This window comes from Puma concolor, chromosome D4 (genome assembly GCF_028749965.1).
Source record: "Puma concolor isolate L17-30 chromosome D4, mPumCon1.1.hap2, whole genome shotgun sequence".
Taxonomy (NCBI): domain Eukaryota; kingdom Metazoa; phylum Chordata; class Mammalia; order Carnivora; family Felidae; genus Puma; species Puma concolor.
In genome coordinates, this window is record NC_141679.1 from 40340753 (window position 1) to 40359180 (window position 18428).

Below are 18428 nucleotides of genomic sequence, written 5' to 3' on the forward strand. Positions count from 1 at the left end.
GCCCCGAACCTTATCCACGCGGAGGCCAAAGACTGAATCCCAAACAGTCAGGATCCGGCAAGCAGCGAGGCCAGCCTGGCCATCCGAAGGCTTGTCTGCTAATGGCTGCTCAGCTGGCTTCTCCCCAGGGGAGCAGGTTCAACTAGCTCATCTGTTGGAGGGAGAAGCCAAAGCCATTGGCGAGCACCTGCTCAGAACCCTCAGGAAGCCAGCACTGAATTTAGCCCTACGGCAGCAGAGCCCCACGGCAGCCGAGCTGTGGAAAGGCAGGATTACAGACAACTGCCGGCAACCACAGTCCAGCACAGACCCAGCACAAGCCTGTGTGTTCCGTTTATGCCAAATGGCTGGACCTGGGAAATTGCAAGGAAAAGCGCTAACCGCCAGGAGGTGGCGGGGTGGGGGTGGGGGGGCTTTTTATTATGATTTTTAAAATCAGCACATTTGGGATCTATTAGCGTGACCTTTACGTTTTCCCAGGGTGTGGGCTTTATGGGATTTCGCCTTCATTTGGGGGTATTTCAGATTTGGGAGTTTAATTCCGTTATCTTCGTTCCATGATGATAAAAACAGAGGCACTGCCCGATAAGTTGTCACTCCACAAGAGAAAGAAATCGTGTTTTCCTGTTATCTGAAAAAAAGCCATGGTTCTTTCTGAAAAATTAATCACCCTATATTTTACACATTTAAGCTCCTTGGCATCGCACGGGAAAATTATCTGTTCCACACTTGAATCAAGCAGAAGCAAGTCCACACGCCTGGTCCTTAATCTCTCTTAGTTTTCTTCCAATTAGATGCAATCTTTTTCCAATACTCTAATTAATACTTCCACATGAAATATTAGGCCTTGTAAGAAAAAAAATCACCTGTAATAGAGTCGCATCAAGCCAAACAGGATTTTGAAGCTCTTGCCCTTAATCTTTCTTTCAATTTTCTCCATTTAGAAACAATTTTTCCCCCCAACACTCTAATGAATGCAAATGATATTCGTGATTAGTTAGTATTATGCTAATCTGAGCCTGGAATTTACCTAAATCTGCATGGTGTTGTCTGAGCACCAGATTGCTTTGGGTTTCTGAGGAAAATTACATTAGCCTGCCAGATGTACAAAACATGATAGAGTAGAAATCTGAGCAAATAATCAAGATTACATTAGTTTTGTTTCTTAATGAACAACTGTTGGCATTAGGGATTACAGACAAATTATGGTTTTCCTCTCTGAGCTCAAGCGGCTAAGCAGCTGTTGTGAAGGTCCCCTTTTCCTGACTACCCCTAAATAGATTGGGAGCCGCCAGGGCAGGGGGAAAGCATCTAAAATTTCACATAATTTAATTTGTTCCATTACAAAGTAATCATCACCCCGAGGCCCACAGCTAACCTCCAACTTTCCCCCCACCAACCTGTCCCTGGAATGCGGGAGCAGTTCGAGTGAGGATCAGGGGCAGAAACTCAAATGTGTTTTTCTCCTCTCCCAGCTCGGAGGGATGCGGGTTACATGCCTCCAAGGCGTACCTGCTTTCTGTGCCCTTTGGGCCGCTTTCCAAAAGGGTGCCCGCCTAATTCCTGCTACTTGGGTGACAGAGATGGAATGCTGCTGATAATGCTGATAAGGATTATGTAGGTAACACAGTACATCTGGCTGCAGTCTAATAGGCTGGGTGAACCAGAAACTTGCAGAAACAGCAGCCATCTGAGCTTAGACCCTTGTCCTGTGTTATTTGATCTATGCCTGTGAAGTTTCGCTATAATGGAATCCTTGTCTTTCAGTGGATATGTGGTGTGTAGGTAGGGTTGTCTTAATAGCCCGCGGCCCGTTTTTGGACATTTCCCCTTTCTATCAATCAGCAAAATACCACGGCTGCTGGTGTGGACTTTTCTGCTCAAGTTAAGTGTCCTCACTGAAAGCACGACGCCTTCTATGTGCTACTTTCAGGTCAAAAGCCATGCGCTTTTTTGCCACTTGGCCTTGGCACCTGCTGATCCCCCTGCAGAAATTAGTCTTCTCCCCTCCCTTGTCTGCATCTGGACAAAGTATGTCACCTCCGAGATGAGTGAGCCGCCTCTCTCATATAGTCCCGTGGCAGCCAGTACCGGACTAACGGAGGACTTCCCACGCTGCATTCTCCACTCCATGTAAGCTCTGTGGGGAAGGGAATGAAGTCTACCCTGTTCATACAGCATTTCTTGTAAATGCTCTATGAAAATTCGTTGACAGAATCGGGAGTTTTATGCAGTTGAGAATAGCGTATTCAGAGGGAAGAAAAAGTTTGGGTCTCTGTACCACGGTAAAGATGGGTGTTCTAAATGAGAAGATGTTATGAACAAGGTCATCACAAAGACCTTTATGTTTTGTAGAGAGGATAAAGAGCCATCAAGCCGTGGCCCTCTGTTTGCGGTAAGAGAAGTAACTGAAGGACAGGCGTTTATGTTTGTGGACACAGGCAACTCTTGATTTGTTCTAGAACGTTGCCTTGAGAGGGAACTTCTTTTTCTACTTCCTGTACCTACCTCCATAATCAATCCCCACCAACTGAGAAGCCCATCGCTGGTAAGACTCTCACTGATCAACACCACCCCATTAGTCAGCGGGATAACCTAGATTCCCCGAGTCTCATTGTGATCCACTATCCGGTGGTGCGATCGGGGATGGACTGTTGGGACAGAGGGGTAGAGGACCAGTGAGAAAGGGGACTAAGAAGACGATGTCTGTTAGGTCCACCTTCAATCTTAAGCCTCAACTCCCACTATTTCTGTCCTACAGTTTTGGGGTTGAAAAGTAGGACTGATTTTATTTATAAATTTACATATTCATTCTTAATTCATATATTACTATTATAAATGTATATAATTTATCAATTGTGTGCCCAAAGCACTAATAGTGGGCTAAGAAACTGGAACTTAAGGCAAGCTCAGTCCCGCTCAACAAGTCTTCTAGAATGATCCCCTGCCTGTACAAGGGTACTGGAGGCTGAGAGAAGTGGGGGGAAGAAATAGAAGATGAAGTTTTGCCCCAGAAAAACACCATTGAGTTTAGGGAAAAAATAAAATAAGTGACATTAGTAGTACATAGAATAAAATAAACAAGAGCTCAGAATCCAGGAGATATCACTTTGCAAAGTGAAGTCCTTCTGGAACTCTACTGAACTAACTGCCCAGTTGACCCTAAAATCATTCATTTGACTGCTAAGAGTCATTTCCCCAACATGCAGTGTCTGTTTTTGGTTTTGTTTGAGGGTCTTTTTTTTTAGTATTATTTTCTGTTTTTCCTTAGTTACAGACCTTACTTATTGTTAAATGTTTTATTGTAAACCACTGTGGTTACTTTTTATTTGCAGATAACAGTCAACGTTAATACGAGGACTTGCTATTTACTGGGCAAAGCGCTTTGTGTATATTACCTCGTTTAACCCTTACAACAACACTACAAAACAGATACTGCCACCATCCCCCTATATAACAATCGAAGAAACTGAGGCACAGAGAGATTAAAGCGTTTGTCCAAGTTAATCCAGCTGGTCAATAGAGTATTTGGGATTTGATCCAGGGGAGTCTGGTCTTAGAAGCCTGACTCTTTTTTCCCTTATTTAAATTTTGGTTAGCTAACATACAGTGCAATATTGGTTGCAGGAGTAGAATTCAACGATCCATCACCTACAAATAACACCCAGTGCTCATCATAACGAGTGCCCTCCCTAATGTCTATCACCCATCTGGTCCATCCCTTGCCCACCTCCCTCCATCGAACCTCAGTTTGTTCTCTATCATTAAGATTCTTGGGGCGCCTGGGTGGCGCAGTCGGTTAAGCGTCCGACTTCAGCCAGGTCACGATCTCGCGGTCCGTGAGTTCGAGCCCCGCGTCAGGCTCTGGGTGGATGGCTCAGAGCCTGGAGCTTGTTTCCGATTCTGTGTCTCCCTCTCTCTCTGCCCCTCCCCCGTTCATGCTCTGTCTCTCTCTGTCCCCAAAATAAATAAACGTTGAAAAAAAAATTAAAAAAAAAAAAAAAGATTCTCTTGTAGTTTGTTTCCCTCTCTTCTCTTTCCCCTCCTCTTCCCATATGTTCATCTGTTTTGTTTCTTACTTTCCACATATGAGTGAAATCACATGGTATTTTTCTTTCTCTGACTGACTTATTTCACTTAGCATAATACATTCTAGCTTCATCCACATCGTTGCAAATGACAAGACTTCATTATTTTTGATGGCTGAGTAATATTCCTCTGTGTGTGTGTGTGTGTGTGTGTGTGTGTGTGTGTGTGTGTGTGTACATATACCACATCTTCTTTATCCATTCATCAATCAGTGAACATTTGGGCTCTTTTCAGACTTTGGCCATTGTTGATAATGCTGTTATAAACTTCAGGGTGCATGTACCCCTTTGAATCTGTATTTTGGTATCCTTTGGATAAATATCTAATAGTGCAATTGCTGGGTCATTGGGTAGTTCTATTTTTAGTTTTCTGAGGGACCTCCATACTGTTCTCCAGACTGGCTGCACCAGTTTGCATTCCCACCAGCAGTGTAAGAGGGTTCCCCTTCAGAAGTGCAACCCTTAACCACAATGTTATTCTGACTCTCGGCATAATCTGAAATACCCATCAACACGATTTTTATATCTTACATTCCCTTCCATTTTAATTTAACCAACCCTCAGTTCTCTACCTTGTAAACATCATAAAATGCACACTGGTAAGAAGGAATATGAAGCTGCCATAATCTGCAGAAACTGTTTCTAATCTTTGACTTTTTTCCATTCATGTGATGCGTGTATACAGTGCAATAGATGACACCTTCCATAGTCCTAAGATTTCTTTCTACTAAAAATTTTGGGGCTGGGGGGACTCTTTAGGAAAACGCTTATTCTACCCACACTTGAATGTTTACCAAGAAGCTGGTCTTTGTTTCCAGCAGTAACTGAGCACTCAACACTATACGCATCATTTTCCCCCTCAAAGTCTTCAGTTGCATTTCATTACCGTACTTACAAAATAAAGAGCTCTCCTATAATTGCTATTTCTCTGATGAGGCTCAGAATTCAACCCGTGTGATAAATACGGACCAGCCCAGGAGTCGTTACCTACTTCGCCACCTGTTCTTCTACCAAGGGCTGACCGGACTCATTCTCTCACCCTTAGAGTAGCTCCAAGGAGAAATATCCCAGTGGAAGGTTCTACAATGGGGCCACAGACCAGGACCACGGTCTCACAAATAATCACACTCTTCCAAGAGTATCAAAGTCCTTTAAAAGGTAGGGCTCACAAATAAAAGACCTTTAAACACAAGAATCTGAAGCACTTCTGTGTAGCTATTGAATTCAAGCTCACCAGAAAACTTTTGCACTCAGTTATTTTCCAAACCGTGTATCATGACCCACTAGGGGGTTAAGGTATCAACCGAGCTGGACAACACTTTTGTTGAAAAAGACAAAATGGAATAAAATAAAAACTATTACTAGCGCATTTCAAAAATGCAGGGTAAAGGTTGTTTTATGAACACTTTACTTTCCTTCTATGTATTTATATACATGTGTGCTAGGTTATGATGTTAAGCCCCCATATGTTGGAAACCACTGCATATCATTTGCTTCTCAAAGTGGCTCAAAGAAGTAGGCAGGGCTCAGAGGTCAAATGGCTCGCTTATGCTTACAGACCAGCCTGGGGACGTCTGTCTAGCTTTCTTCAATTCTCACTGTAACCGTCTTTCTACCATCCCTATTGATTCAGGACAAGAAAATGAAGTAAAACAAAAGAAAGCAATAACACCTGGTTAACACCCAGGGACAAAAGCGATAGTGAACAGGACAAAGAAGCGTTTAGAGGCCATCCCCTCATTTTTGAAACTCTTGAAAGTAGACTCAAGAAAGGTATCCAAGAACTTCTAGTTATAAGGTAAATAAGTTCTAGGGATCTAATGTACATCATGGTGACTATAGTTAACAGTGCCACATGGGATACTTGAAATTTGCTAAGAGAGTGGATCTGACGTACCCTCACCACACACACACACACACACACACACACACACACACACACAGAGGCAACCATGTTAGGTGATAGGGTGTTTACTAACCTTACTGTAACCATTTCACAGCATATACATCAAATCATCACGATGTACATAATGTTGTCAAACATACCCCAACAAACTGGAAAATAATAAATAGCACCCAAAAACTACTTTTTAATATTTCTCAAAGCCTCTCAGAAATGGCAGGTTTATCCAGAATAAGGTTTCTAGCAGAAATGTCAAGCTTTTTGCTTTTTGATAGAATTACATCAACTCCACATACTGTTCAGAAGTACTTTGATGTCTTTGGTTAATTGTGGTGTAGTGGAAAGTGACGATGACCAGACTTTTCATTGTGGCACTGCCTGTTATTGAAAGAGCGGGCCTACGCCGGCCGACTCCATCTTGTTCTGTGTCCTCCACCTTGAGTGACTATGTCCCGACATGGCCCCTTTCGGAAAATTGCAGAAACCTCAGACCACGCCTCCTCCCCTTGAGTAACCTCCCACTCACCCGTTCAAACTTCCCAATCAAAACAGGCCCGGCGACCTGCGTAACGGGACCCTGACCCTTCCCCAGCCAATCGGCCGAGGCCACAACCCTTCCCCAGCCAATCAGCCGAGGCCACGACCCTTCCCCAGCCAATCGGCTGAGGCCACAGCCATTAGCTCACCAACTGCCCATAGACCCCAATAAAACCTTTGTGCTTTTGAAACTCGCGCTCTCCGGCATCTCACCGCTGTGTCGGGTGCGGGTAGGGGATTGAGCTCGAGCTAGCTCGAATAAAGGCTCTTTGCTTTTGCATAGGACTCGGCTCCCTGGTGGTCTTTGGGGATCGCGAATTCTGGGCATAACATTATTAGCTGCATAAATATGGGCAAATTATTTAAACCCTCGAGCCTCCATTTTTTCTGCTGTAAAATGGGAGTTACATCTACTTTTCAGTGGTGTTGCAAGAATCAAATAAGGTAATATTTATAATTTTATAAATTATAATATTTTATAAACTCATAATATTAATACTTATAATTTTATAATGTTTTATAAAATTATAATATTATAATTTATAATATACAAAGTACTTTGAAGAGAACCTGGAACATCGAGGTGCTTAACAGATGGTTGTGTCTACAAAAGCAGTAACTCATAATTTGGTTAATGGAATTTTTCCAAATACACGCTAGGGATGGAAACACAATCAAAGAAGTACTTTTTTGGCCAATGTTGGGAACTATTACCTTTGCAATGCCTTAGCCTATAAATGCGGCCTGTTTGCTGAAAGATTGCAATGCTATCTTCTTATCCTTTGCCTGGGGAGATGGTTTTGGCCAAACACCTTTGAATGCTTGGTAATTATTTGCTCTACCCATCAATAGCCCTGTGGCCAAGAGTTTTGAGAATGTTAATCAGTACATCAGCGACATTTCCTTACACCAAACTATTGTTTTGAATTCTCTTTTAAAGCTTAAGAAAGGGCTAAACTGGTGCAAGCAAATGTTTTCAAAGCATCTGATGAGAACAGCACGTGTAAAGGAGATAAAGCGAAGGGAAACAACCCAAACTGACAAATGTGGTTGGGCTCCTGGTTCTGAACTGATTGATTGATTTGTTAATTAATTTACAATGGCGCAACAGTAATTACAAGCTACTGTTTGTCAGCCAAATCACTGGTGATGAAGTCAAAGGTTCACATCTGTGTGCGTGTCCCAAGGATCAATGCATCAAATTAGCTCTGTTGGCTTTTTTCCCACTAAAAGCTAACATGTGTCATCAATATTCCAGCATTTGTGTGCGTAAACTAATTGATTGAACATTTGTGCTACATAAACCTGCGGTTTGTATTATGTGGGGTACCATTTATAAACATCTTTGGGGCCAAAAATATGAATAGCCTCACATAAAATAATTAATATCTTATTGGAAAAATAAAGCGGCAGTTTAGTGTTATTCCTTCGATTTACGGCTAAAAAGGCATTGTCGTGTCTTCTGAAGTCTTGGGCATTATTATATTGCACACTATTTCACAATTCTGCCTATAGCAAGTCTGAGGAAATTTACAGAAAAGGTGAAAGATTTTTGTGCGAGGTTGTTCAGGTCTATCAATAATAGCAAACTATCCGTGATTCGAGAACATCGCCATACCACTGTCCTCTGCCATGCCCGCTGTGACATGTATATTATTTGTAATCTCATATTTTCCCACTAACCTCTGCCAAAATTCGAATTTGAGGAATGTAAATTTATCCCTGCACAGCCGCATAATTGGCTGTCAGCATCAGCATTAACCTTGAAACTCAGTAAGAACAGCTCAAGATGCCCGGAAGGTAAAGGGAAGAAGGCTTATCTTGTGGCCACAGATCTTTCACTACCCTTCAACCAGAGGCCCTGCTCCTGAAGCAAGGTCAGTGATGCTGCTTGTAGCAGTGAATGGGGTTCAGGAGCAAAAGTAATGAATGGCCTACCATCAGTTTCTCCCCCCCACATCTCTCTATCATCATTTCCCATCAAAATATCTGAAAAGAAGCATGGAAGGGCTGAAGCAATCTAGGTAAACCAAAGCATTAGTGTCCATCAGCTGTGGAAACATAGCTTATGTAGAAGGGCAGCGTCTAGCTGAGAGGGCTCCAACATCCGTCAAGGGCCTCAAGACTCCAAATTCACTTTTATGACAACACCCCGGGAAAAGGGTCATGAGAGTCAGGGCGGGTGACCCTCCAGACTCGACCGATTGGGCTGTAGATCCCTCTTAGTGCTGACATCCGGAAGCCATATTCTCTGTTTTCATTCAGACACAGACTTACAGTGGTTGAAACGGGACCTGGTCCAAATAAATGATATTTTTCACTTGCTCTCTCTCTCCCTCTCTCTCTCTCTCTCAAAGGAGATAATTTGGAAGCGGTTGCTTCTTAACATGGCTGGGCACCTTCTTGCTCACTTTCCCAAAGACCTGTGTCTCTGAATATTGTACCCAATCCATTTGAGGTTTCTGTTATTCTTGGCATGTTCCTCAGCCCTCACCCAAACACTGTATGTTCAGATGTCAGTACACAACTAAGGTCTTCCCCAACATTGCAATCTAGGTAACATGCATGGAAAAATAATTGAAATCTTGGAGTGGAAAAATAATCAATCCTCTGAGATGAAACTTATTTCCTCAAAAATAAGAAAAGAGACAAAAAGTTTTATCCCCTAAATACATTAGCCTTTTCCAAATTCTCTAACTCATCGGATGCCCAAAAGGTCTTAGTCACTGTAATAAAGGTAGAGTTGAGAAAGCAGGATGATCCTTGCTGACAAGATGGTTTATCTGTCTGATGCTTAGCTCTTGGTAATGACCATGAGCCTGTCTGCTTAAAGGGAAATACGAATTTGCTGCTTTTGCTGTGGGGCCGTCCTCCCTCTCTAACCCTCAGCTTTAAAACTTTGCTGCTAATTTCATCATAATTCCTACACGCTTCCAGCACATTGAAGTTTTATCTTGGAAAGGACAGGTGGTGATTCATAACGTGGGCCACAGTCTGGGAGCCCATCACCAGTGACCAATGCGCAGCCTGGGGACCCACTGAGATAACTGTCTCCATTAATAAAATGGGAGACCCATAGCCTTGATGCAATCTGAAAATTATTTATTAAGGGGCCTTTTATGTGCAAAATACTGTCAAGAGCTGGTAAATAAGACCTGGTCCCCAGTCCTCGGGGGGCTTATAATTTTGGTTGAGCAACTAAATAACATAAGACAAATCTTATATTCATAATCACAAATGTCATCTAGTAAAGTAGGGTCATTTGTATCAGAACATTCATACAACCTACATACCGCATAAAAATTGTAGCAAATACGCTAGAGTGTTCGATTTCATTTACTGATGCTATTGTTACCTCTTACAATCCTGAAACTAAGAGAACAAATAATCCATCCCATTTATAGCATACTATGCTGCCCATTATATTACGTGATAAACTAAATCTTTCCTATTATAACACATACTGATGTGACTTAAAATAACCTCACTAAAGAATTGCTACAACATTAGTCTTTTGTGGTTGTGTGAAATAAAAAAGCTACGGGTTGAACTGCAAAATGGTACAGATGGCATTTTGGAAATGTTGTTTATTTCATGCTTTCCCATTAAATGTACAAAACGTGGTCACTGCTCTCACTGCTACTGCCTGGGATGTTCGTGAACTAGTCGTGCATTATCATGTGAAGGATTAATCCTTCCGAGTTTAGCAGTAGAATTTGCAAAGAGCATCCTGTAATGTGTCAGACAGCCAGCATTTTCTGTACCGCCTGGTGGCAATTCACCATTATCTCATGCTCCAGAACACTGGCAAAATTCTGGAAAGCTTGTCTTCGCCTTCCCATGTTTAACACCACCAGATAATAATATGTGTACCTGCGATTGGTTTTGTATCTTACAGTTTTCAAGTCGTTTATTATGCTTTATCTCATTGGAGCCTCACAACAGCCCCATGAGGTAAATAGATAATATCAAAACCTGAAAATGGAAATGCTTTGCTTGCCAATTTCTTTCCAAAAAATTTCCCCCAGATGGCTTATGCCTATAGCGAATCTAATTGTCTCGAGGAAAGATGAATGGAATCACATTTCCAAAGAATTCAGCCACCTCCAATCCTAGAGCTGTACAATCCGCAGACGCAGCTTGGGAGGGAGTGAACCAGCTCGGTGAACACACAGAGAGAGCTGAGCCTCAGCAAGAGGTCAGGCTTGAAGCTGGAGGGGCAGGCAGGTGCACAGCAGACAGTGGCAAGGCACTTGACCGTGGCCACAAATAATGAGTCCGAGCCCAGGTCTTTGGATGAAACAGCTGGTGGTTGGGTTCTGGGGGAGAAGCAGGCACAACTCCGACTTGGTGGGTTTTAGTGTCCCTTCCCGCCTGTTAATGGAGAGCACTTCAGCACACTGCTTAACCTCAGAGACCAGTGGCCTCCTGTGCGTAGTGAGGCGGGTCATGTCTATTGCATCATACTGTGCTGAACGCTGATTGATAGAAGTTGTCTCCCAAAGAACCTGGCAAACACTTGTTAAATAGGAGGCCCTCAATCATCATTGATTTTTTTTAGCCTTAAGATCATAGTATACAATGTTTACAATTAAGCTAACAAGGGGCGCCTGGGTGGCTCGGTCGGTTAAGTGTCCGACTTCAGCTCAGGTCATGATCTTGCGGTTCTTGAATTCGAGCCCCGCGTCGGGCTCTGTGCTGACAGCTCAGAGCCTGGGGCCTGCTTCGGGTTCTGTGTCTCCCTCTCTCTCTGCCCCTTCCCCACTCACACTCTGTCTCTCTGTCTCTCTCTCTCTCGCAGAAATAAATAAGCATAAAAAAATCATAAAATAAAATTAAGCTAACATATAAATTAGCTGTGGAATCTCGCTAAGTGTAAGGAGGCTCTGCTTTTAAGAAATCTGCTACAATTTGATAGAGAAAATGCTGAGTTTTTAGGATTCCTTTAATGTACGCAGGTCCCACTAAACAGGGGTGTATAAACTCAAAAAGTCAACATAATTATGAAAGCCCCATAGAAAATGCTACAATTATGTTTCCTTTCTCCACCCTGTGTGTGTTTTTGAGCACCTACTAAGTGCTCACACCCGAGACTGTGTAAATAGTCCCCGTTTGCACTGGCCCCCTTGGGTATGTATCATGAACTTGGTATTTATACCACATTCACCAGGTGCCTCACTGACTCTATCTCATTCATCCTCACGGCAGGTTGGAATGACAAGTAATGAGTATGATTATCTGCACTTTACAGCTGGCTCTACCAGCCGTGAGAGGAGCAAATTCATTTGCCAGAGGTCACCAAATCTACATTTTCCAGGATTCAGCCCCGTGCTCATAAACATATCCATTATGCTATAACCTTGGAAGATGAACGTAACGGTGGGAAGTTACAAAATGATTGCTTTCTGAATAAAGTCATTTCGCAGAGAAGTACTAGGTTAAACTTTATGCTAGAACAGTGAGAAATGAAAATTGTCCTTAAAGCTGTCCATTACATGACATGTTAAATCCGCCCCATTACGAAGCGCGTGAAGTGTAAGTTGAAATGATTTATTGATAACTTTCTATTCTCCTGGCTCTTTGTTTAAGCACTTAAAATGTAGTAAGATTTAAGATGCTTAAAGTTAGTGAAATACATAGTATGGGTACCTGTATCCCTTAACAGACCTGCTCGTAAAAACAACTTCTCCACTGAAGGCGCATTACCCTGACTATTCTGCACATCCCGATGCAACAGAGCAATGTGACCCTTTGTCACTGGCCTGGTATATTTTCACTAGTATACTTTCCTATATCCAAGTTCACTTTCTCAGCCCCTCAGAATATATATTACAAATCGTAAGTATGGAAAATGTCACAAAATAACAATCTCAGGGAATTTAAAAATGCCCAAAGGTAGTGATTGACATCATTCAGCTATGTTCCAGAAATATGCTGTAGTTTCAATGACATTGTGAGCATCAGATATCTCTCTTTGTTGACTAGTCTCTACACTGGAAAATCAACACCAGCTTTCCCATAGATAGAAGAGATAACACTCCTTGAGAACATGACCCTTTGCTTCCAAAAAAGAACTGGAAAAGCGGATGGACAGGCACTTGTGTTTCCTTACTCTCTGATTAAATTAATAACCATTTAATCACTATTTATTAGGATGGGATCCAAAGGATATTTTTCTTCTCCAAAGTTGATACGTTGCATTTGTTATGCAAGCACATAAGTGAAAATAAATCATGGAAAGGAAAATAAAAATCACTCCCAGATAAGAAAGCATCTTGGAAGGACATTAATATATTTAACCACATCTGCCACACAGTTCATTTTTATTTAAATATGCTAGAATGGTATTACAAGTGAAAAAGCATCACTAAAGAATATAGATATGGAAGATGCATAATGAAAAAAGCACAACCTATGACAAAATGTGAAATATGCAAAAAGTGGTAACATTATTTACAGATGTTGAAATCATTTTTTTTCTTCACTCAGACATCATCATCATCATCATCATCATCATCATCATCATTTTTTTTTATTAGAGAACTGTTATATAATAAATTGTTAGTTTTCACCCATGTCATTAATTCCACAGGAAATGGCTTAGGTAATGGCAATGTTAACGTTCACCTACAAGACCCAGAAAGAGTGTTAACTACCTTTGACAATGAGCAACGAATGAAAAGATGTATTAACTACATTTGACAATGAGTGACAAATCGGCAAATGTAACAGCTACATATTTACCAACATTATAGAGAAAACAGAAATCATTCCGAAGGCCTCATTAATATGATGAGGATTCCATGCCTATAACACCGGGACATGGGTTTGATTCCAGAACAGAGAAAGAACACTGGTCGTACCTGCACCAAGAACACTGCCTGGCTGTGGTAAGTTCTTAACAAATATTTATCGAGCAAAACATAAATGTTATAGCTTCTAATTCTGGAAATATATCTAATGGATAGGTATAATATCTTCCGGCAACTAGTTGATGCAGTTATTATCTATATGGTGTCTCTCAGTTTTGATTACATTTCTACATTCAGTTATGCTTCTGAAGGAAATAAAACACAATTTGAAATTAAATAAGTATTGAATTTTGATTGTCAGATGTATCTTTGCATGGCTAGTAGATTACCACACGAGTATAAACGTGGTCATGAGGCTAAACAGTAGTTTTCTCAAATGTATTTTTAGTGTACTAATTAGGCTGTTTAGGGGCTCTTTTTTTTTTTTTCGTTGTAAAGTAAAATAAAATTCAGACCATAGGATATACTAGCCCCAGCATTTGTAAGAAGATAGATTAATTTTAGAATTTTCAGTTAAAAATAGTTCGTTGTGAACCTAAGTTCACCTCAACTTCTCAAGGACTTTTAGAGAAACATTTGCCGTGAAAACAATCTCTTCAGTGTTGTTGTACCTGTATTGACATTTGTTGTCAAATTATTTAAGTCAACTTTCTATTGAGGACAGAATTTTATTTTTAAAACAAACAAGTGATGCATCTATGACCTTATTAATGTTGTCTGAAAACAAATGATAACATTATGTAAACGTCGTATTTTAACACACCAACTTCTCAAAAAATAAATTTCCTTTCAAGAAAACTAAAAAGTACATTACAATTGAATAGATTAATCAGTGTTCAGCCAAGAGTCATCTTTGTGCCTTTGACAATAGGAGTTCTAGTTTCCTTTTTATGTTTACCTGCCTGTTTATTTTGATTAATATTTATAAGACCGAGGATTTCAAGTCTCATAGACCAGCAATTAGTTTTTCAAATAAATTTTGTGGATTAATATTTAAATAATGGCCCTTCATTAACAAATGTTCATTTACAGTTCTGATGGGATCAAAGGATTAGTCTTATGAAATTTAGGGAAAAAATAATGTCTGGTGGATACCCGTCACTCTGAAGTTCCAAATAGCTAACAAAGAAGTTCTAATAAGTCTTACTGAGAGCCTTAAATAAGCAGTGCAAAATAGAATGGAAAGTCCAAAAATTGTTTTTGTTGGTTTTTATTTTTCAGTGGTGCAAAAGGAAACATATAGCCCCATCAATAACCGTTAACAAAATAGTGCTATTTACAAGACGCAGCTTTAATACATCCCAAGTGGTATTTTTAAATATTGTGAAAGGTCATCAACAGAACTCTAAATATAGCCAACCAACTGTGACTTATACTGCTCGCATGATTTTTCTCCTTCAAAGAGTTACATGCAAAATAATCTAAAGAAGTAAAACATCTAAGATGCACCACTTAAAAAAAAACTGCACGTACGTAGATGATATTTAACATACACACACATACACACAATGAGTTTACTCTTTTTGTACTTGTTTATTTTTAGCTGTCTCAATAAAATGTTTTTCCTCCCTGTGTTTTACTAAAACATGCCTATCTAGGAAGGAAAACAGATGTAGAATTGGACAACTACGTCTTGTTTGGGTTTTTTCCCTGTCAGGAAGAATTTATGATCATTGTCACACAATAAGAGAATCTAAGTGAAACAGACAATAAGTCAGGAAGCAATTGCTGGGAGACACTGCGGCTTTGGCATTCAGGATTTGGTTACTAAAACTTCATTTCATTAAGCCAAATAAGGATACAATATCCTTTCTTACACAAAAGTCCCCAGAATAATTGCAAAAATAAAAGGAGCAGTGTCATAGTGCGAGCAGAACCACAACAAACTAGTTTGTAAGAACCTTAAAACACCTTTCAAAAATATTCCTTAAATCCCAAACAGGGGAATCATGGTAAAGTCACCACAACACATTTCCTTTTTCTTCCAATATTTTACCGATATGCAATAGTTATTCTGATTAAACTTTCCACAGAGCATCTATCATTCCAAGAAGTCAGTGTTACACTAAATATTAATCTCAGACATTCTCCCTAAATTAACGACGTTTATTGAAATTGAATTTTCCTTAATAAGAGACATACACGTTATTCATGTAACCTGACTAAGATTAAATAGGAAAATAATTTATGCAGAGTTTCTTTTTTTACTTCATATTTTGCCTTTGAATCTATCCTTACGTACATTCTTGCATCTTCTTGGGCAATAAAAGAAGATACTTTTAAAAAATGAATACTCAGCCTACACAAACCTTTACAACGTGCTTCTCTTGGGAAGCTGTGGTCTTTCTGTGCAGAACCAGATTGACAAAATTTAGTGGTGAAATAGTTCCAGGGATTACCTCCTTATACCCACATTAATCCCAATTTTTACGTAAAAAGATTTAGGGCCAAATGTTTTACTTTTTCACAACAGAAAAATGTTTCATTTTAAGTACCGACTTTAAAACTCACTTCTGGGAACATCGTAAAATGATAGTTAGGGGTCATAGTAGCTACTAAAACACCACTTCCAAGTCTTGGTACAGTCACATCAAGCAAAATTTTTCATATAAACAGTTTGCAGTATCTTTCCCCAAGTATGTGCCAGGATTTTAAGAGTTCATCGCACCCAGGTACCCGCCCGGTGCTAAAGTCTAGTAAGAGATGCAACCATAAACAAAAACCTGCCACTGTGCAGCTTATATCACTTATAAAACGTATTCCAATTGGAAGAAAGTGGCCCAGACACAGACAGAAAGGCAGGGGGATGGAGTTCCTGGAGGAACTGGCCTTTCTTTTTGAAACAGAGCACCCAAGACAGCAACAAGTGGCCGCGGCAGTCAAGTTTTCCCGCGGGCTCTCACGCCTCACGTTAATGAGAACGCTCGCAAGAACTGCAGGCTACAGCCTCTGCACGTTGTGTGCTCAGGAAGAGCCTGGAAGCAACACCATAACTTGTACCTTTCAGGGAGTTCACGCATTAATAAGAAACTCTCCTGGCCAGCGGCGCCAGAAGCCAGGACTAATGGGAAGGCTCTCCCTTCTCTCTGGGCACTGGGGACGGGCTGACCACCAGGGCTGGCCATACCTCCTCTCCTAGAATAAAGTGCCCATTGTCTCACACTGTACTAATTGTGAGAAAACAGCCCCTGCAGTAAGCATAATAATTACCAAAGCGAGCCAGCAAAAGCAGTCAAGACTTAAATGAAAGGGGCAGAAGAAAGGAAGGAACAGAAGAGAAAAGAAAAGAAGAGAAAAGAAAAGGAAGGAAGGAAACTAAATAAGTGTTCCGACGAATTAGCGCAAGGATGAATTTAATATTCATACTGGAATGCTCGCCTGCGGAAGGTTTGCCCATTCATGTCACGACTATTGCATACAAGAGACCGTTGTCCGCACAACAGAAATCAGTAGATTGAAAATTTTCACATAGCACTTTTTGGATGTGAAAGGTTCTCTTTCCCAAAACTCTGGCCCCTAATCCCAGCATTCTGATCAAAGAAAGTTCCGACTTCTCTCCTCTCAACATTATTTTAAAAGTTGAATCACAGAACTCCTCGAGGTCCTGAATTTATATGCCTTTTTATTCCTCTTCCCCAAATTTGCAGCTGGACAAATATGGGGATAAAAAAAAAAAAAAAAAACCCCACAACCCAGCAACAACAAACCCACACACATTTGCCAGAGCAAAGAAAAATAATGAACTGAATATGCATATCCTCATTAACTAAATTTAATTACGCTGAGTGGCATAGTAATCAGTGGCTGCTCCAGTTACAGTATTCATTGAAAGGGAGGTGGATTCCAAATTAAGGCGAAGCGTGGGGGACAGTCGCATACTGATGAGGGAGCTGCACACAACATGATACAATACACTATCTAAATCACTATTCAGAGAAGCCGAAGAAAGAAGTACATTACTCTGTTTTAAGACCAATGCAAGAACAATTAGCCAAGAAGGCTCCAGTCCCCCACTGACTCTGCCCCACCTCCGTACATTTCGCACCAGCCAGCCTGGGGCCCGACCACACCATCCACATTTTTCTTTTTCTTTTTCTTGTTTTTAAAAGTGAACAAAAACTCACACTGCCTTAAAAAAAAAAAAAAAAAAAAAAAAGGGCCTATGTCCCTGGCCACAATAGCAGGGAAATCCTATCCAGCCCACTGGCGTGCGAAGGCACCCCAGGCTCCCACAACTTGAGCTTGAACTTTCCGCAGGCAGCGAACTTTATAACACGTGTGCGTGGAACAATAAAGGAGGAGCTCAAAAGAAAGGAGGGGGGGGGGCTTAGGGGGTGGGAGGAAAAAAAAAAAATGTTAACACGCCAAACTTACCATCCACCAGGTCCTGGCTGACATGTCATAACATAGCTGCCATTTTATGGAGCTGTCCGATGTTTTCCCAGCCATTATGCTGTTAGCAATCTTCATCAGATGCAGCTCAATGGAAGATAAGACACCTAATCAAGGAAACGTCGGCGGTGGCTTTCTGGACTACATGTAGGCCAATCCTTATCACACTGCATCATGGGAAAACCTTCTTTATTAGCAGGAGGAACTGGAACCTCACAGATAGAAAGACAAGGATCAGTTCTTTTGCTTTTTTTTTTTTTTTTTTTTTTTTGGTCTAAAGGGATTGGTGAAAGTAGCTAGCGTTCTTTGTGTATCATGTGTACAAGAGTTAAGTATCTTGCAAGTGGGCGGCTAACTGCCTTGCTGGGCTATGCGGACTAAAGTTTATTTGCATTCTTCTCTGTTGTATATTGTTTGACATGGCCCATGGTCCTTGCGGAGCAGATGAAGGGAGGGGAGAGGGGTGGGAGGGAGTGAGGAAAGAGGGAGCCGTAATTGCTCAGAATTAATATCTGCCCCAACAAAGACATAACAGTTTGGTTGACACGGTCGGAACGTGGTTCAGATGTCACTGCACGCGGACGTGCACGCGCGCGCGCGCGCGCACACACACACACACACACACACACACACACACACAGTGGAACACACAGGTAGCAGCAGCTGGATTCAGCCGAGGTTGCCAAAGGCTACAAA

General features: G+C 41.1%; 1 protein-coding gene across 5 annotated transcripts in view; it reads right to left on the reverse strand.

Moving 5' to 3' along the window:
• Positions 1–17846, reverse strand: part of NFIB (nuclear factor I B) — a 455619-nt gene extending 437773 nt beyond the window's left edge. For 2 of the 5 annotated variants that reach the window (XM_086685307.1, XM_086685306.1), the window contains exon 1: positions 17715–17846. In XM_086685307.1, the coding sequence (XP_086541433.1) occupies positions 17715–17810 (96 nt within the window). In that variant the 5' untranslated portion in view covers positions 17811–17846. The remainder of the gene's footprint in view (positions 1–17714) is intronic. The other 3 variants (XM_086685312.1, XM_086685311.1, XM_086685313.1) reach the window with 2 other exon arrangements.
• Between the last annotated feature and the right edge of the window lie 582 nt (positions 17847–18428).